Source organism: Neovison vison, chromosome 3 (assembly GCF_020171115.1).
Source record: "Neovison vison isolate M4711 chromosome 3, ASM_NN_V1, whole genome shotgun sequence".
NCBI lineage: Eukaryota > Metazoa > Chordata > Mammalia > Carnivora > Mustelidae > Neogale > Neogale vison.
The window spans coordinates 209899704-209916233 of record NC_058093.1 but is presented as its reverse complement, the minus strand read 5'-3'; the positions used below and the strand labels follow the sequence as shown (position 1 = coordinate 209916233).

The window sequence follows — 16530 nt, the reverse complement described above, 5'->3', positions numbered from 1 at the left end:
AACAGCGTGCAGTTCCATTGAGTTCATCTGAGAATCATTTCTCTTTCAAACGGCTCCCAATGGATCCAAGCCAGATGTCACAGTCTCAACACTTTTATCATTGCATTTAGCTCACCGATTTGTGATTATTTGCATTGCTCTCCTAGGGTTAGGGATGTGTGTTAGCATCTCCAGACACTTGGGCGATGCCGCCGCTGATTAGGAGCTCAATAAAATATTTCGGGAGTGACACACCGAGTGTGAATGCCCAAAATGTCGACAATGGCCTCGCGCCGAAACAAGGAAAGATCCGTTCGTCTGGGGCCGCAGCAGCCTTCCCGGCTCTCTCCTGGTTGCTACGAGCTGGCCCCGCCCCGCAGCCCTCGCCTCCGCTAGCCCTTCTACCCTACGGCCACGCCTCCAGCCCCGCCCCAACGTCCCGCCCTCCTCCCCGCCCACCAGCCCTACGCTCCTCCCTCTAGGCCCACTACCACGCCCGCCCTCCCCTCCACCCCGCCCACTACCCGCTGTCGCCCTCGACGCTCCTCCTCTTTCGATCGCGCCGCTCCGGGAGCGAGGACGCTCCGGACCCGAAAGAACGGCCCTAGACCCCTGCGCCCGCTCTGCGGCTGACGTCAGCACGCCGGGAGGGGTGGAGCTGGGAGAAGACGCGCGCGTCGAGAGCGTGGGCTCGCCTGTGAGCCCGGGACCCGCAGCGCGGTTCGCTGGTTGTTCCGACCCGGTTCCCGCGACCGGAGTCGGTCCGTCGCCGCCTCTCCGGCCGCAGAGCCGCGCCTGCGCAGCGCCCCCGGCCCGAGCAGGCGGCGCCGGCGGCCATGGCGCACCGCTTCCTGCGGCTGTGGGGCCGGGGAGGCTGCTGGCCCCGCGGCCTGCCCCCACTGTTCGTGCCTGGTGGCCGCCTGGACCCCACCGAGCGGTCCTGCCTCCGGACGGTGAGTCCCGGGGGCCCAGCGCCCTCCGTCCCCGGCCCGGCTCGACCCTCGGGCCTGCTTCCGGCCCGGGAGAGCAGGCCGTCAAGGTCACCGGCCCCCGGGCGCTCTCGCGCCTGTCCGGGCGTCTGGGGCGGGTTCCTCGCGTGAATGAGGCCGCGTGCGCTGCGTGTTCCGTGCCAGGACGCCCAGCGTTTCAGATCGGTTTTCTCCCGTGGTTCCCGTAAGCACGCTGTGCGTCTCAAACCCTGGGTGTAGAATTGGATTTTTGAAAACAGAATCAAATACTTGTGCGTCAGGGAGCTTCAAAAAGATCATCCGGGAGGGTCCTCTGACTTCATTCAGGACGAACCCATTTTACAGATAGAGCAAATGAGACCTGAAAACGTTAAGGAACTTGTCTGTCGTATCTCCAGTGTAGCTTACCTTTCTTTCACCTGCTCTCATGGTATGGAAAAGTAGCAGCTGTTGTGCGTGTGTTTTAAGCGTTGCCAACGGGAGCATGGTCTGAAAGCACAGGTTTTGGAGGTAAGCTACGCAGCCTCTCTCAGCCTCCATTTCTCCATCTGTAGAATGGGGCTATTGCTGCCATTCTGGGTCTGGCACATAGTAGATAATACATATTAACTATGATTATTAATAACATCATCTCCTCAGAGTAGAGAATGTGCTTTTTGTTGTATAAGAAGGCCTGTCTTCAGTTGGAGGCTGTTTTTCTGTTGGTAAGGAGCAGATAACAGGGCTCCCACGTGTGGGCTGCGGTAGTACGTTTTTCTGAAGTGATGGTAGCCTGTTCTCCCGGGACAGCGGCAGTAATCTGTCAAGTAAAGGTTCATGTAATGGGTGGGTAGTCAGTATCATCTATTTCAGCCACATGGTCTCTTGCTGTCTGCCAGTTTTTTAGAGACCAGCCTTGGCATTGGTTTACTTAGGGCCAAGGGGCAAATGAACACGGTGGTTAAGGCCCAGAGTCAGTCACAGGAACCTGTCACTTACTAGCCAGATGCCTTTGAGGAAATTATCTCAGCCTCTCCACTTAAAATGGAGCCTTCATGATTTTCTTTGAAAATCTTGCCAGTCTTGGAGTATCTTCATCTCTGTCTTACACGACTGCCCTGCGCTAGGCCTAACGTTTGCGTCACATCGTCTTGCCATCTTACCATGCCCTCTTCATTTGTCCCTAGTGAATACTGGACTCAGACAAGTAAGAAGCAGATAGGGATCTGCCCTTTGATTTTGCAGTTATGATGTCAGGAATCTTACCTGAACATCTTTTCTCTTTTCCTGTGAGTCTTGGATGCTTAGGTCTAAGGAAGTCCCCTGTGCTGACAGCAGTAGCTGATTGATCAGGGGTCTGTGACACATCCCTGGTGTTGCTTAGAAGATCTCTATGGGGACATTAGGGCATTGCTAGGGAGTCTGAAAGAACAGATTTGCCTTTAGGTTTGTGCCACTAGTAAAGGTCAGACACAGAAGAAGTACGATTCTCACAATTTTTCCGGGGAAAAGATTTTGGTATGAGATGTCCATTCTCAGATTTTATGCTCAGAGGAATAAGGACTGATGAAAAAGCTACTAAACGGTGCTCATATGGGCAAACCTAAAAGCTAATCCTCTGATAAGAGGTGCTCTAAACTTAAATTTTATGAGTTGATATTTTTTATCTTATCTTTTGAATGGGCTTGGGTTAGATAAGCAGAGAAAAGTTTCAGTGATGGTGCCCTTAGAGAAAATAACCTCAGCGTTAAAAGCAGGTTCAGGATTATTGCTAGAGGTATTCCAGGTTAACACAATTTGAAAATAGAAGAGAGTTTATTGGTCAGTAAATGTTTATGGTGTATATGCTTTCTCCCCAATTCTGTACTTTACAGTGACATAAAGACTTACTTTATATGGTGATGTAAAGAACCCTTACTCTCCAGGGGTTTTCAAAATAATGGGAAATGGTAATTTAAATCGAGGTATCACCATATGATTTTAACAGTGCTTTTACATACATAAAGACATTTGATCCTCATGGTGGTATCCCTGGGAACTAGCTATTTTCTCCCATTACAGATGTGTAGCTGAAGTTCTTAATAAGAGATGTGTTAAAGATGTCATTCAAAAATTGAGATTTCTGGTTTTAACAAAATTAAAAGTTCTGACACCGTCTGCCTGGTGATTACAGGTTCTTTGAATCCCAGGCCTAGATGTCGCTTTTCTTATGACATCCTTAGGTCCCCTGAACATGTAATCCCTTCCTCCTGTGCTACCTCTGTACTTGCATGTACTTGGAGGTTTTGTGGTGCTTGTGTATTATACCATCCTGTATTAGATCTGTCCTCAGGACTCTCTCCCTTACACTTCTGAGTTTCTTGGAGGTAGGGATCGGTTCTGACTTCCAGACCCCCAGCACTTAGCAGCGCGTGGCCTGGAATAGGTGGTTCAGTGGATCAGTGTGACTTACTGTTGCCTTATCCACCTTGCCTAACAGGTCATCTTAATCTTAATGGATTTGGTATTGGAAAAGCTTTATTTACTTTCGATACATTCTTACTTATTGTTAGTGGTGTTTTCTTAGGCCAAGTGCTCTCAGGGGTCAGGGAGGGCCTAACACAACAGAAGCTCCAAATTCTGTCAGACCAGCATTGCTGTCAACCAAGATCAGTGTCAGTGCTTCTGCCCTATTTTGCTGTGTAGAATTGTGTATTAATTTGAAGTTAAATCAGCTTATTCTTTATTTCTTATTGACTTTTATATTCCCATCCCATAAAACTAATCATTTTAAAGTGTACAATTCACATGGTTATACAACCATACTACCATCTAATTCCAGAACATTTCATCACCCCCAGAAAGAAGCCTTGTAACCAAATTAGAGTCACTCCCCATTTGTCTGCAACCAGTCCTCTAGTCCTAGGCAACTGCCAGTCTACTGTGTTTGGATTTGTCTATTTTGGACATTTCATATGGGTGAAATTACATAATATGTGGCCTTTGTGTCTGATTTCTTTAAGTTAACATGAGCATTCCATGAGCTCATCACATGAGCATTAACATTTCTTAAGTTAACATGAGCATCTTTAAGTTAACATGAGCATAATGTTTTAAGATTTATCCATGTGGTAGCATGTATCAGTGCTTCATTCATTTTTATGGCTGAGTAATATTCCATTGTTTAGTATACCACATATCAACACTTGATGGACATTTGGGTTGTTTCCCCTTTTTGGCTCTTGTGGATAATGCTGTTATGAACATTCACGTACAAGGTTCTGTGTGGACATGTTTTCCATTTTCTTGGGTTGGAGTGGACTGACCAGATCACATTGTGACTCTGCATGTAACATTGAGAATGCTGAACTTTTACAAAGTGGCTACACCGCTTCCCATTGTCACCAGTTCCCGGTGGCTCTGACTTTTCCACTTTCTCTACGTTCTCACCAGCACTTTTAATTGTCTTTTTGATTATAGTCACCCTGGCAGATGTGGTTTTGTGGTGTTCTGTTCCCCGCATCAGACCCAAATGAGGCAATGCTGGTGGAGACTAATACAGATGAACTTCTCTGTAAACATTCTCATCTGTGTTTAAAAGTTTGTTCTCCTCAAAAACGGTGATGAATTTTCACTTTGCCAGGGGATAGGATTTCTTGAAGTTTTTCCACTGCCCATTTGGATGTATTTCCTCAATGCACCTTGCTTTTAATTGTGAACCTAAAAATTTAACAGGGAGTTTGTTCAGCTTGTTTATGTTATACTTCCAGTTTACCTAAACAGTATTTAAAAAATAACTTTATAATAGCCACGTATGTTATTTAAAGCAGAGATGTGTCTGTAACAGGACTTGCATAACCTGCATTCTCTCCAGAATGACAATGTATCAGGTATCTTTAGCAACTGTTAACTAGTGTAAGGATTATCAGTAATGTGGACCGTAACTTCCTCATCCTGGAATGAAGATGAATTTACAAGCAGTGCTGTCATGATTTCAGGTGAATAGTCTTGGTTTCAGGTGAATAGTCTTGCCGTTTTATAGACCCTCCAAATGAGACAGCATGAAGGAGCAGATTTTCTGTATCAGTTTGTCTTTTGGGTGCTACATATTGCATAAACAATGCCAAGGTGAATGTGCCGGTGAAGAGTAGTAATTGGGCCACAGTTCTAACTCAGGCAGGATTTTGAAGTGTTCTTGTCGTCTGGATCATAACTTAGGTGTCCTGGTTCAGGTGGTGGAATAGAGAGGCACAGTCCCAGGCAACCAAAGTCCTCCCCTTCAAAGGGCAGAGTCCCCTATGCTAGTGTGAGCACCTGTTGAGGGGAGAAACATTTCATTCACTTTGAGATACTAGGAAAAGAAGTCCTTTCAAATGTTTTATCTTGATATAACTTTTATGCTTTTATATATATGTTATGTTGCAGCTTTATCGATATGCTACAACTCAAGCCACAACCAGCAGAAATTCTCTTTTGACAGATATAATTGCTACTTATCAAAGATTCTGTTCTCGACCTCCAAAAGGTAAACACACTCAGGTGTGATCATAATGTTCTATAATCTGTTAAAAATGTGCCAGGAGTGGGGTGCCTGGGTAGCTCAGTCAGTAGAGCATCTCAGTTGGGCTCAGGTCATGGTCCTGGGGTCCTGGGATTGAGCCCCCATATCAGGTGACGGGCTCCCTGCTCAGTGGGGAGTCTGCTTCTCCCTCTCTCCCTCTCTGCCTCTCCCCTCTACTAGTGCTCTCTCGCTCTCAAATAAATAAAATCTTTATTAAAAAGTGCCAGGAGCAGGTGTTTATTAATAGATGTGTAGCTGTTTCAGGTTGACTCTTAGCTTCTGTCTGCTGTAAACCACCCCCTATCTACTTCTGTCTGATTGCAGTGATGAAAATGTATCCCATTCAATTATAACACTTTTGTAGGTAATGAAATTGGCATGCAGTTGAGCCTTTTTTTCTTTATCACCTCAGGTTATTTAAGCATTGAATTAATTCTACACATTAACTGCTATATTTTGAGCTTTAGCGTTTTAATGGTATATCAGCTTTAAAAATGAACATGCATACTTAAACCTAATGAATTTAGTCTAAGGGTGTGTTTTTGTTTGTTTGTTTGTTTTTGTCTAACAGGGTTTGAGAAATACTTTCCTAATGGAAAAAATGGGAAAAAAGCTAGTGAATCTAAAGAAGTTACAGGAGAAAAAAAAGGTACCTTTTAAAAAGATTATGTTTAAGCTTACTACTTTCCTCTAGTATATAATGTTGCCATTCATTTTCCCTGAAAAAAGGAAGTGTTCCCCAAAGGCAGTTGTGAAGTGGAAGGTTATAATACATGTAAAATTCTACAGACCCTGTGTTTCATTTCACCTTACTTTTCTGTTCATTCTTGTCATTTTCAAATTGAATTAATTTAAGTTTACCTTAGAGATATTGATCAGTCAGTATCAGTCATATTTATTCCTTTTATTTTTAATGTTATGTTAGTCACCATACAGTATGTCATTCGTTTTTGATGTAGTGTTCCAGGATTCATTGTTTACATATAACACCCAGTGCTCCATGCAGTACATGCCCTCCTTAATACCCATCACTGGGCCAACCCATCCTCCCACCCCCCTTCCCTCTAAAACTCTCAGTTTGTTTCTCAGAGTCCACGGTCTCTCGTGATTCGTCTCCCCCTCTGACTCCCCCCGCTTAATTTTTCCCTACCTTCTCCCAGTGTCCTCTGTGCTATTCCTTATGCTCCACAGGTAAGTGAAACCATATGATAATTGACTCTCTCTGCTTGACTTCTTTCACTCAGCATAATCTCCTCCAGTCCCATCCATGTTCATGCAAAAGTTGGGTATTCATCCTTTCTGATGGAGGCATAATACTCCATTGTATATATGGACCACATCTTTATCTGTTCATCTGTTGAAAGGCATCTTGGCTATTTCCACAGTTTGGCTATTGTGGACATTGCTGCTGTGAACATTAGGGTGCCTATGGCCCTTCTTTTCACTACATTGTATCTTTGAAGTAAATAGCCAGTGGTGTAATTGCCAGGTAATAAGGTCGCTCTGTTTTTAACTTTGTGAGGAACCTCCACATTGTTTTTTTTTTTTTTTTTTTTAAAGACTTTATTTATTTATTTGACAGAGAGAGATCACAGTAGACAGAGAGGCATATATATATATAGAGAGAGAGAGAGAGAGAGAGGGAAGCAGGCTCCCTGCTGAGCAGAGAGCGCAATGCGGGACTCGATCCCAGGACTCTGGGATCATGACCTGAGCCGAAGGCAGCGGCTTAACCCACTGAGCCACCCAGGCGCCCCTCCACATTGTTTTTCAAAGTGGCTGTATCAAGTTGCATTCCCACCAACAGTGTAAGAGGGTTTCCCTTTCTCCACATCCTTTCTAACACTTGTTTCTTGTCTTGTTAATTTTTGCCATTCTCACTGGTGTTAGGTGGTATCTCAGTGTGGTTTTGATTTGAATTTCTCTGATGGCTAATGATGATGTACACTTTTTCATGTGTCTGTTAGCCATTTGTATGTCTTCTTTGGAGAAGTGTCTGCTCATGTTGTCTGCCTTTTTTTTTTTTTTTTACTTGATTATTTGGTTTTTGGGTGTTGAGTTTGAGAAGTTCTTTATACCTCTTGAATATCAGCCCTTTGTCTGTAGTGTCATTTGCAAATATCTTCTCCCATCCCATGGGTTGTCTCTTTGGTTTTTTTGGCTATTTCCTTTGCTGTGCAGAAGCTCTTTATCTTGATGAAGTCCCCAAAGTTCATTTTCGCTTTTGTTTCCTTTGCCTTTGGAGAAGTGTCTTAAAAGAAGTTGCTGTGGCCGATGTCAAAGTATCAGTTGAATTTAACTGCAAATTTCATCAATATATTTTACATATCTAAATCATTTTTGAAAAATTTAGAAATCCAGGGCCTGGGTGGCTCAGTGGATTAAAGCCTTTGCCTTCAGCTCAGGTCATGATCCCAGGGAACCTGCTTACCTTCCTCTCTCTCTGCCTGTTGAATAAATAAATAGAATCTTTAAAAAAAACTTTTTTTAATTAAAAAAATTTTTAGAAACCTAATACATGCATATGTATCTGGCACATACTTTGAAGTGTGGTGTTTTTCAGAGTTCCTCAGAACCTGTATGAGCTTGGGTTTCAGATAGGGTTTCTTAGAGCTTGGTGGCTGGGAGAACTATGTAGTCCATGAGTCTCCTGTCCCCATTTCACGTGTGTGATAACATTTAGCATAATATCTGTCACATTTCAGTTGGCATCTTTGTTTTTAGGGAAATGTAAGGAAAATTACAATTCAGTCTTTGTTTTTTTGAGTCCGCCAATGGAAAAGTTTTATTTTAACAACCACATACAGAAGGTGGGTCTTACTTACTTATTTATTTTTATTTTCTTATTAACATACAATGTATTATTTGTCTCAGGGGTACAGGTCTGTGATTCATCAGTCTTACACAATTCACAGCACTCACCATAGCGCATACCCTCCCCAGTGTCTATCGGCCAGCCACCACATTATTCCCACACCCCCCTCCACTCCAGCAACCTCCAGTTTGTTTCCTGAGATTAAGAGTCTTTTATAGTTTGTCTCCCTCTGTGGTTTTGTCCCATTTCATTTTTTCCCCCATGATCCTCTGCCTTGTTTCTCAGATTCCACATAACAGCGAGATCATATAATTGTCTTTCACTGATTGACTTATTTCGCTTAGTATAATATCCTCTAGTTCCATCCGTGTCATTATAAATGGCAAGATTTCATTTTTGCGGGGGGGGGGTGTTGGATGACTGTATAGTATTCCATTGTATATTGTTCCAACAATATACATCTTTGTCCATTTATCTGTTGATGGATATCTAGGCCCTTTCCATAGTTTTCCTTGGCTTTCCATAGCTCTTGTGGACATTGCTGCTATAAACATTGGGGTGCATATTCTCCTTCGGATCACTATGTTTGCATCTTTGGGGTAAAAAGCCAGTAGTGCAATTGCTGGGTCATAGGGTATCTCTATTTTCAACTTTTTGAGGAAACTCCGTACTGTTTTCCAGAGTACAGCCCTCGTTTTTAAGTGAACTTGGTTCTAATTCTAGTTCTAGTTGGAGAGACAAATAGATGCTCAGAGAATGCAGGGAATGAAAACAAGGCCAGGGGCTAAGAGAAGGGAGCAGCACTCGTGTGGCCTGACTGGAGACCTGGGCAGTTTGTATTTACAGTGTTTCCCAGGGTCATGGTGGCTTGTCTTTTTATCTTGGTTTGGGGGTAGATTAAGAATAATAGGTCTGTTTTTAAAATAGAGCCTGTCATGTTACATTTTCACATGTGTTACACTTCTGTCCCAGTAGTAGGGATTCTTGTCAAACAACTTTAGAAATGCATTGTACTCTTTCCCAGCCCTGCGCCTCATTCCAGGTAGGGCTTGCCTCTCTCAGACCCTGCCTCACCTAAGACATGTGCAGAAGCCCCTTGTGTGCATGACGGTGGGGTGATCACGTCAGGAACTCTGTGCTAGGTAGCTGCAGCCTCCCGTCCTGCATAGTAGAGGAGTCAGTGCACGGTAGTTGAAGATGTTAGAGTAGTAGTATTTGTGATTCTATGAGAGGATAGAAAGTAGGGTGGGGGGATGTTAACTGGTATTGGTTTCCCAGGGCTGCGGTTAACAGAGCTGCTCAGCTGGGCATCCTGAGCAGCTCAGGTATGTGTCTCCCAGTTCTGGAGGCCAGAGGTCCTAGATCAGTATGTTGGCAGGGTTGGTTTCGTCTGAAGATCATGGGGGAAGGATCTGTTTCAAACCTTTCTCCTTGGCTTATAGGTGACTGTCTTCTCCCTTGCTGCCTTCTCTGTGCATTTCTGGTTTGTTTTAATAAGAATGACCACTATATTGGACTAGGATCTACCCATATGACATCTTAAACTTGATTATTTTTCTCTGAAGACCCTATTTCCAAGTAAGACCACAGTGGGCTAGGACTCTAAGCACATGAGTTTGGGAGAGGATACATTTTCATCCCGTAACAGAGACTAACTTCAAATTCTTGCAAACTAATTTTAGTGGGTAAGGTTTTTTGTTTGTTTGTTTGGGTATCAAAATCATGCCTTGCTTACAGAAGAAACTGTGACAGTATTCAGTTCATGGGAGTGGGAAAGGGGAGCACCTCCTTTCTACCTACAAGTGGGAATTCAGAAATTCTTTTTTTTTTTCCCCAATTTATTTATTTTCAGAAAAACAGTATTCATTATTTTTTCAACACACCCAGTGCTCCATGCAAGCTGTGCCCTCTATAATACCCACCACCTGGTACCCCAACCTCCCACCCCCCCGCCACTTCAAACCCCTCAGATTGTTTTTCAGAGTCCATAGTCTCTCATGGTTCATCTCCCCTTCCAATTTACCCAAAAGCACATACCCTCCCCAATGTCCATAACCCTACCCCCCTTCTCCCAACCCCCCTCCCCCCAGCAACCCACAGTTTGTTTCGTGAGATTAAGAGTCACTTATGGTTTGTCTCCCTCCCTATCCCATCTTGTTTCATGGATTCTTCTCCTACCCACTTAAGCCCCCAAGTTGCATCACCACTTATTCATATCAGGGAGATCATATGATATTTGTCTTTCTCCGCTTGACTTATTTCGCTAAGCATGATACGCTCTAGTTCCATCCATGTTGTCGCAAATGGCAAGATTTCGTTTCTTTTGATGGCTGCATAGTATTCCATTGTGTATATATACCACATCTTCTGGATCCATTCATCTGTTGATGGACATCTAGGTTCTTTCCATAGTTTGGCTATTGTGGACATTGCTGCTATAAACATTCGGGTGCACGTGCCCCTTCGGATCACTATGTTTGTATCTTTAGGGTAAATACCCAGTAGTGCAATTGCTGGGTCATAGGGCAGTTCTATTTTCAACATTTTGAGGAACCTCCATGCTGTTTTCCAGAGTGGTTGCACCAGCTTGCATTCCCACCAACAGTGTAGGAGGGTTCCCCTTTCTCCACATCCTCGCCAGCATCTGTCATTTCCTGACTTGTTGATTTTAGCCATTCTGACTGGTGTGAGGTGATATCTCATTGTGGTTTTGATTTGTATTTCCCTGATGCCGAGTGATATGGAGCACTTTTTCATGTGTCTGTTGGCCATCTGGATGTCTTCTTTGCAGAAACGTCTGTTCATGTCCTCTGCCCATTTCTTGATTGGATTATTTGTTCTTTGGGTGTTGAGTTTGTTAAGTTCTTTATAGATTTTGGACACTAGTCCTTTATCTGATATGTCGTTTGCAAATATCTTCTCCCATTCTGTCAGTTGTCTTTTGGTTTTGTTAACTGTTTCCTTTGCTGTGCAAAAGCTTTTGATTTTGATGAAATCCCAAAAGTTCATTTTTGCCTTTGCTTCCCTTGCCTTTGGTGATGTTCCTAGGAAGATGTTGCTGCGGCTGAGGTCGAAGAGGTTGCTGCCTGTGTTCTCCTCAAGGATTTTGATGGATTCCTTTCTCACATTGAGGTCCTTAATCCATTTTGAATCTATTGTTGTGTGTGGTGTAAGGAAATGGTCCAATTTCATTTTTCTGCACGTGGCTGTCCAATTTTCCCAACACCATTTATTGAAGAGGCTGTCTTTTTTCCATTGGACATTCTTTCCTGCTTTGTCGAAGATTAGTTGACCATAGAGTTGAGGGTCTATATCTGGGCTCTCTATTCTGTTCCATTGGTCTATGTGTCTGTTTTTGTGCCAGTACCATGCTGTCTTGATGATGACAGCTTTGTAATAAAGCTTGAAGTCTGGAATTGTGATGCCACCAACTTAGGCTTTGTTTTTCAATATCCCTTTGGCTATTCGAGGTCTTTTCTGGTTTCATATAAATTTTAAAATTATTTGTTCCATTTCTTTGAAAAAGATGGATGGTACTTTGATAGGAATTGCATTAAATGTGTAGATTGCTTGAGGTAGCATAGACATTTTCACAATATTTATTCTTCCAATCCAGGAGCATGGAACATTTTTCCATTTCTTTGTGTCTTCCTCAATTTCTTTCATGAGTACTTTATAGTTTTCTGAGTATAGATTCTTAGCCTCTTTGGTTAGGTTTATTCCTAGGTATCTTATGGTTTGGGGTGCAATTGTAAATGGGATTGACTCCTTAATTTCTCTTTCTTCTGTCTTGTTGGTGTAGAGAAATGCAACTGATTTCTGTGCATTGATCTTATGGGAATTCAGAAATTCTTTTACGTTCACCTCAAACACAACTCTGTCACTCTCTCAGTGTCACTTAACACTTCAACCAGTTTTTTACCAAATTTCTTAAGCTATGCCTTTTTTATCTGTAAAATGGGTATACCCCCGGTTGTCGGTGTATTGTGCAGGTGTCACGGGATAGTGTGTGTAAAGCGCTGGCAAACTTCCTCAAATGCTAACTGTCAGTCTCCTTTCTCACTTCAGACTCCTCAGTTGCCATAAGCTATTTCACAGGAAGTCCTTTTTTTGGATTTGTATAAGGTTTTGATTTTTTTTCAAAGACTGGAACTTCCTTCTCTTTTTTGATACTACCCTATAAAATAGAGAAGATGACATTATTCACATGTTACTGTTCCTATTTGACAGGAGCATGAAGAGATTAAGTAAAATCTCAAGGTGTCAAAGTGATTGGAAAACAAAACTGGATTCTAATCCCAGATATGCTTCTGATTCCTCAGTCAAGGTCAAAACGTGTTCTAAAGCCACAGTAACAATAGAATTAATGATTCTGTCTCCAAGGAGTATAGCTCTTCTGTGCTCAGTGATTTTTATACTTGGTTTAAATCTAGTTGAGGTATAGGGTTGGATTGCCTTACAGAACTTCGATGTAACTATCAGGTAACGAAGCTAACATTTAGGGTGGCCTGATGAAACTCTGCCTCCTGTGTATCTTGGTTGCACAGAGTGAAACAGTATTTCCTTCAGACTCATCCAGACTTTGAATACCAAGTGTTGTCACGACACCGTGACACACAGGCCGATTCTGGAAGTTACTGGTTGATGAGTACCTGAGACGGGGTGCTGAAGGGTTTCCTATTCCTGATTCCCAGAAATAAAAGGCCTGCGTTTATTTCTAAGCATACAATACAACACAGAGGTCACAGCTATTAATAGTTGGCTCTGGATATATCTTAATGAAAAAAGATCAACAAGTTATTGTAAGAACTTTTGTAGTAAGTCTTTTATTAAACTATATTAATGGAAACTTTGTTGAGAGATATAAAATCTGCTGTGCTGGTATATGTGCTCTCTGTTCGTGAACAGAATCAAAGCCAGCTGCTACCTCACGCCCTTCTGGAGGAGGAGTTGGTGGTGGTGGAAAACGAGGTGGCAAGAAAGATGATTCTCACTGGTGGTCCAGATTCCAGAAGGTATGCTTCCAAACTGGGTATTAATTTGGAGGGTCTGGGGTGGCTGCAGGAGAGGTTGGGAGGGATTTGTGGCCAGTATAGCCTGGATCATGTTGTGACATTTCAGTCTTGACAGAGACTGTCTCTTTCTTTGCCCAGGGTGACTTTCCATGGGATGACAAGGAATTCAGGATGTACTTTCTCTGGACTGCTCTATTTTGGGGTGGAGTCATGTTTTACTTCCTGTTCAGGAGCTCCGGGAGAGAAATCACATGGAAGGACTTTGTCAATAACTATCTTTCCAAAGGAGTAGTAAGTATTTTATGGGAGTGGTGATTTTTAGTGGTTTCAAAGGTGAATTCAGTAGATTGCACCAATAAAGTAACAGTCAGCTAGTTACACAGCTTGTCCATTGTAAAGTTACTATTTTCATCTCTCTCTCTTTTTTTTTTTTTTTTTTTTTTAAATCCTGGAAAAAGTACTTGCAACCAAAAACCCTGTTTGTTTTGGCCCAGCAATCCCCACATATACCACAAAATCCTTTCCTTGTGCTTCTGCTAGAACCTAGCTTTGGTCTTGCTCCCGCCATCCTCCATCTACTTTCTCCCTCCATCTACTTTTGCTGTGTGCTTTTCGGTCACCTCTTCCTCCTGCTATAATGTGCCAGACTCTCCCGGCTCCTTTGTACTTCCAGAGCTCTTAATCTCCCGTGGCTTTGGCATTGGGTAAATAAGGGGCAGCGGGTGTTGAAAGTGAGAACAGATGGGCTCTAAGTCCAGGCAGGGCTGCTCAGGAGGCTCTGTCATACCAGCAGGTCTTTACCTAGTGAGACCATATTCCAGTATCTTTGAGATGCTGTGGACTGTAAGACACATTATTTTATGTATTCCTAAGAAAAATTTAGTAAGCTGCCAATGAAACTATAAAATAATACTAGTGTCAAATATACCCTAATTTCTCAAGTTAAAATATGAAAAATGTCCACCTTAGAACTGATTAGGTGAAGTGATAGTGAGAAAACCGGGCTGCTGTGTCACTGGGGAAATTTAACCACTTGGTACTGGGCTTTTCATCAAGGAAAATGGATAAAAATAAAGGTGAGATAGTGATACTGGGTAACATAAAGAATCAAAAGTTGTTTTTATTTTTTTTAAAGGTATTATTTATTTGAGAGCGAGAAAGTATGCAGGGGGAGGAGCAGAGGGAGAGGGACAAGCAGACTCAGCACCAAGTGCAGAGCCCAACTCAGGGCTGGATCCCAGGACCCTGAGATCACGACCTGAGCCTAAATCAAGAGTCAGAGAAGTTCAACTGACTAACCCATCAAGGTGCCCCTCCAAAGCTTTTCTTTTTCTTTTTTTTTTTTTTAAGATTTTATTTATTTGACAGAGAGGGAGATCACAAGTAGGCAGAGAGGCATGCGGGGGGTGGAGGGAGCAGCAGGCTCCCTGCTGAGCAGAGAGCCCAATGCGGGGCTTTACCCCAGGATCATGACCTAAGCTAAAGACAGAGGCTCAACCCACTGAGCCACCCAGGCGCCCCTCAAAAGTTATTTTTAAAGGTTGTACAGTAAGGTTGAGGATGGAAAAATGGAAACGATTATTTACTCAGATTTTTGAGGCAAATGTTTCTTGTGGAAGCCAAGATATTTATGTGTATATCCCAGATGTTGGGAGAGCCCGCTTTCTAAGAAGTGACTTGGGTCTGTGTGTGTGTGTTGAGGGGGCTGTAGCCATCCTTCCAAGTGTGGTGACAGGGCCTTGGGGGAGATTCTCCAGAGAGGCATCTACTTTTGACCCCCTGGTTCTTTGAAATCTGTCTGCTCTTGTCCCAGTTTTATGGGGAGTAGTCAACGCCTTTCCAGATGGCGTGCCTTTAGGAACAGATAGTCCCCTGTCCCAGCTCCTCCTGGAATTCCCCAGGGCTCCCTCACTTTCCATTTTTGACTTGTACCTTTCAGACTTCTGCCAAAGCATGCTTAATGACAGCAGGAGGCAAGCCTCTTCCAGAGGGCTCATGCTCCAAGTCAACTCCAAACTTTCGAGTGAGGTTTTTAGTGTTCTTAAGAACCCTGTAGTTAGGATGTTATAGGGGAAAAAAAAAAGCTTATTTCATTTTATACCCATAGAATGGCAAAATGAAAGTCTTCTAATAGCAAGTGAGACTGAAGACCAATAGGAATATTTTGTTGTGCGTTGTGAACTGGAGAGCAGTTTCACGGTGTCTACTAAAGTACGTATATCATGCAGCCCAGCCTTACTGTATCTAGCTACAGGTACACGTCCAGGGATATTTTTGAAGATGTGCCCAGGAGCATATATGCAGGACTGTTCGTAACAGTATTGTTAGTGGAATGTTTTGAAACAGCCTAAATGTCTCTTAACAGGAGAATGGATAAATAACTTGGGGTGTGTGCATAAAATGGAATACCATGCTGATCTGGCTGGTCAACAAGGGTGTACCTCACAAATACAAGAAGAAGGGGGAAAAAAAGTTGCAGAAGAATATATACCGAGCAGGACTGTTTTTAAAGTCCTAAAGACAGGCAACAGCGAGTATATATTTAGGGTTGTATCTATGCGTGGCACAAGTGCCAGGACGTGCTTTGGGACAGTCAGCACCTAACACCACCTCTGGGAAGGAGACATATCTGGGTGCTTCAATAGTGTTTGTGACATTTTTAATTTTCAGCTTGGAAGGGGAGCATGCTTCCTCCCTGTGTTTTTTGTCATGTTTCTTTGTGTGTCTAAAATAAACTGCTGTGTGCGATTTTAATGTGCTTGACCATCTCAAATCTCTCCTGTAAATTTATGTCTAAATATATAACTTTTTAAAATTCCAGGTAGACAGACTGGAAGTCGTCAACAAGCGTTTTGTTCGAGTGACTTTTACACCAGGAAAAACTCCCGTTGATGGGGTAAATGATTTTACTAATTGATGTGGATTAACTATAAATTAACTTCTCAGATCTGGAGTTGAAAAGCGAGCTTTCCTCACATTGCAATAGCTCTGTGCACTTCAGATACCAGAATTAGGCAGCACAGCACTTACAAATTTCACTACCATGGGTGAGAATGTGAACGCTGTGTATGTAGTTGGGTTACAAAAACTGGGTCAGTTTTGGTTTGGTTTTGGTAATCATTTGGCTGTACATTTAGGAAACTGTGAAATCCTAGTTTTCAGTGTTCTGGTGTCATCTGTGATTTTTTTAAGACTGAGAAAACGGTTGTTTGGTTAGGGAAAAACTGTTAAAAC

General features: G+C 42.9%; 1 protein-coding gene across 1 annotated transcript in view; it reads left to right on the top strand.

Annotated features, from left to right (window-relative positions):
• The first annotated feature begins 661 nt into the window (after positions 1–661).
• AFG3L2 (AFG3 like matrix AAA peptidase subunit 2) overlaps positions 662–16530 on the top strand; it is a 47078-nt gene continuing 31209 nt past the window's right edge. Inside the window, exons 1-6 of the mRNA XM_044243644.1 lie at positions 662–932; positions 5331–5430; positions 6038–6115; positions 13190–13296; positions 13435–13587; positions 16118–16192. Of these exons, the coding sequence (XP_044099579.1) occupies positions 816–932; positions 5331–5430; positions 6038–6115; positions 13190–13296; positions 13435–13587; positions 16118–16192 (630 nt within the window). The 5' untranslated portion in view covers positions 662–815. The remainder of the gene's footprint in view (positions 933–5330; positions 5431–6037; positions 6116–13189; positions 13297–13434; positions 13588–16117; positions 16193–16530) is intronic.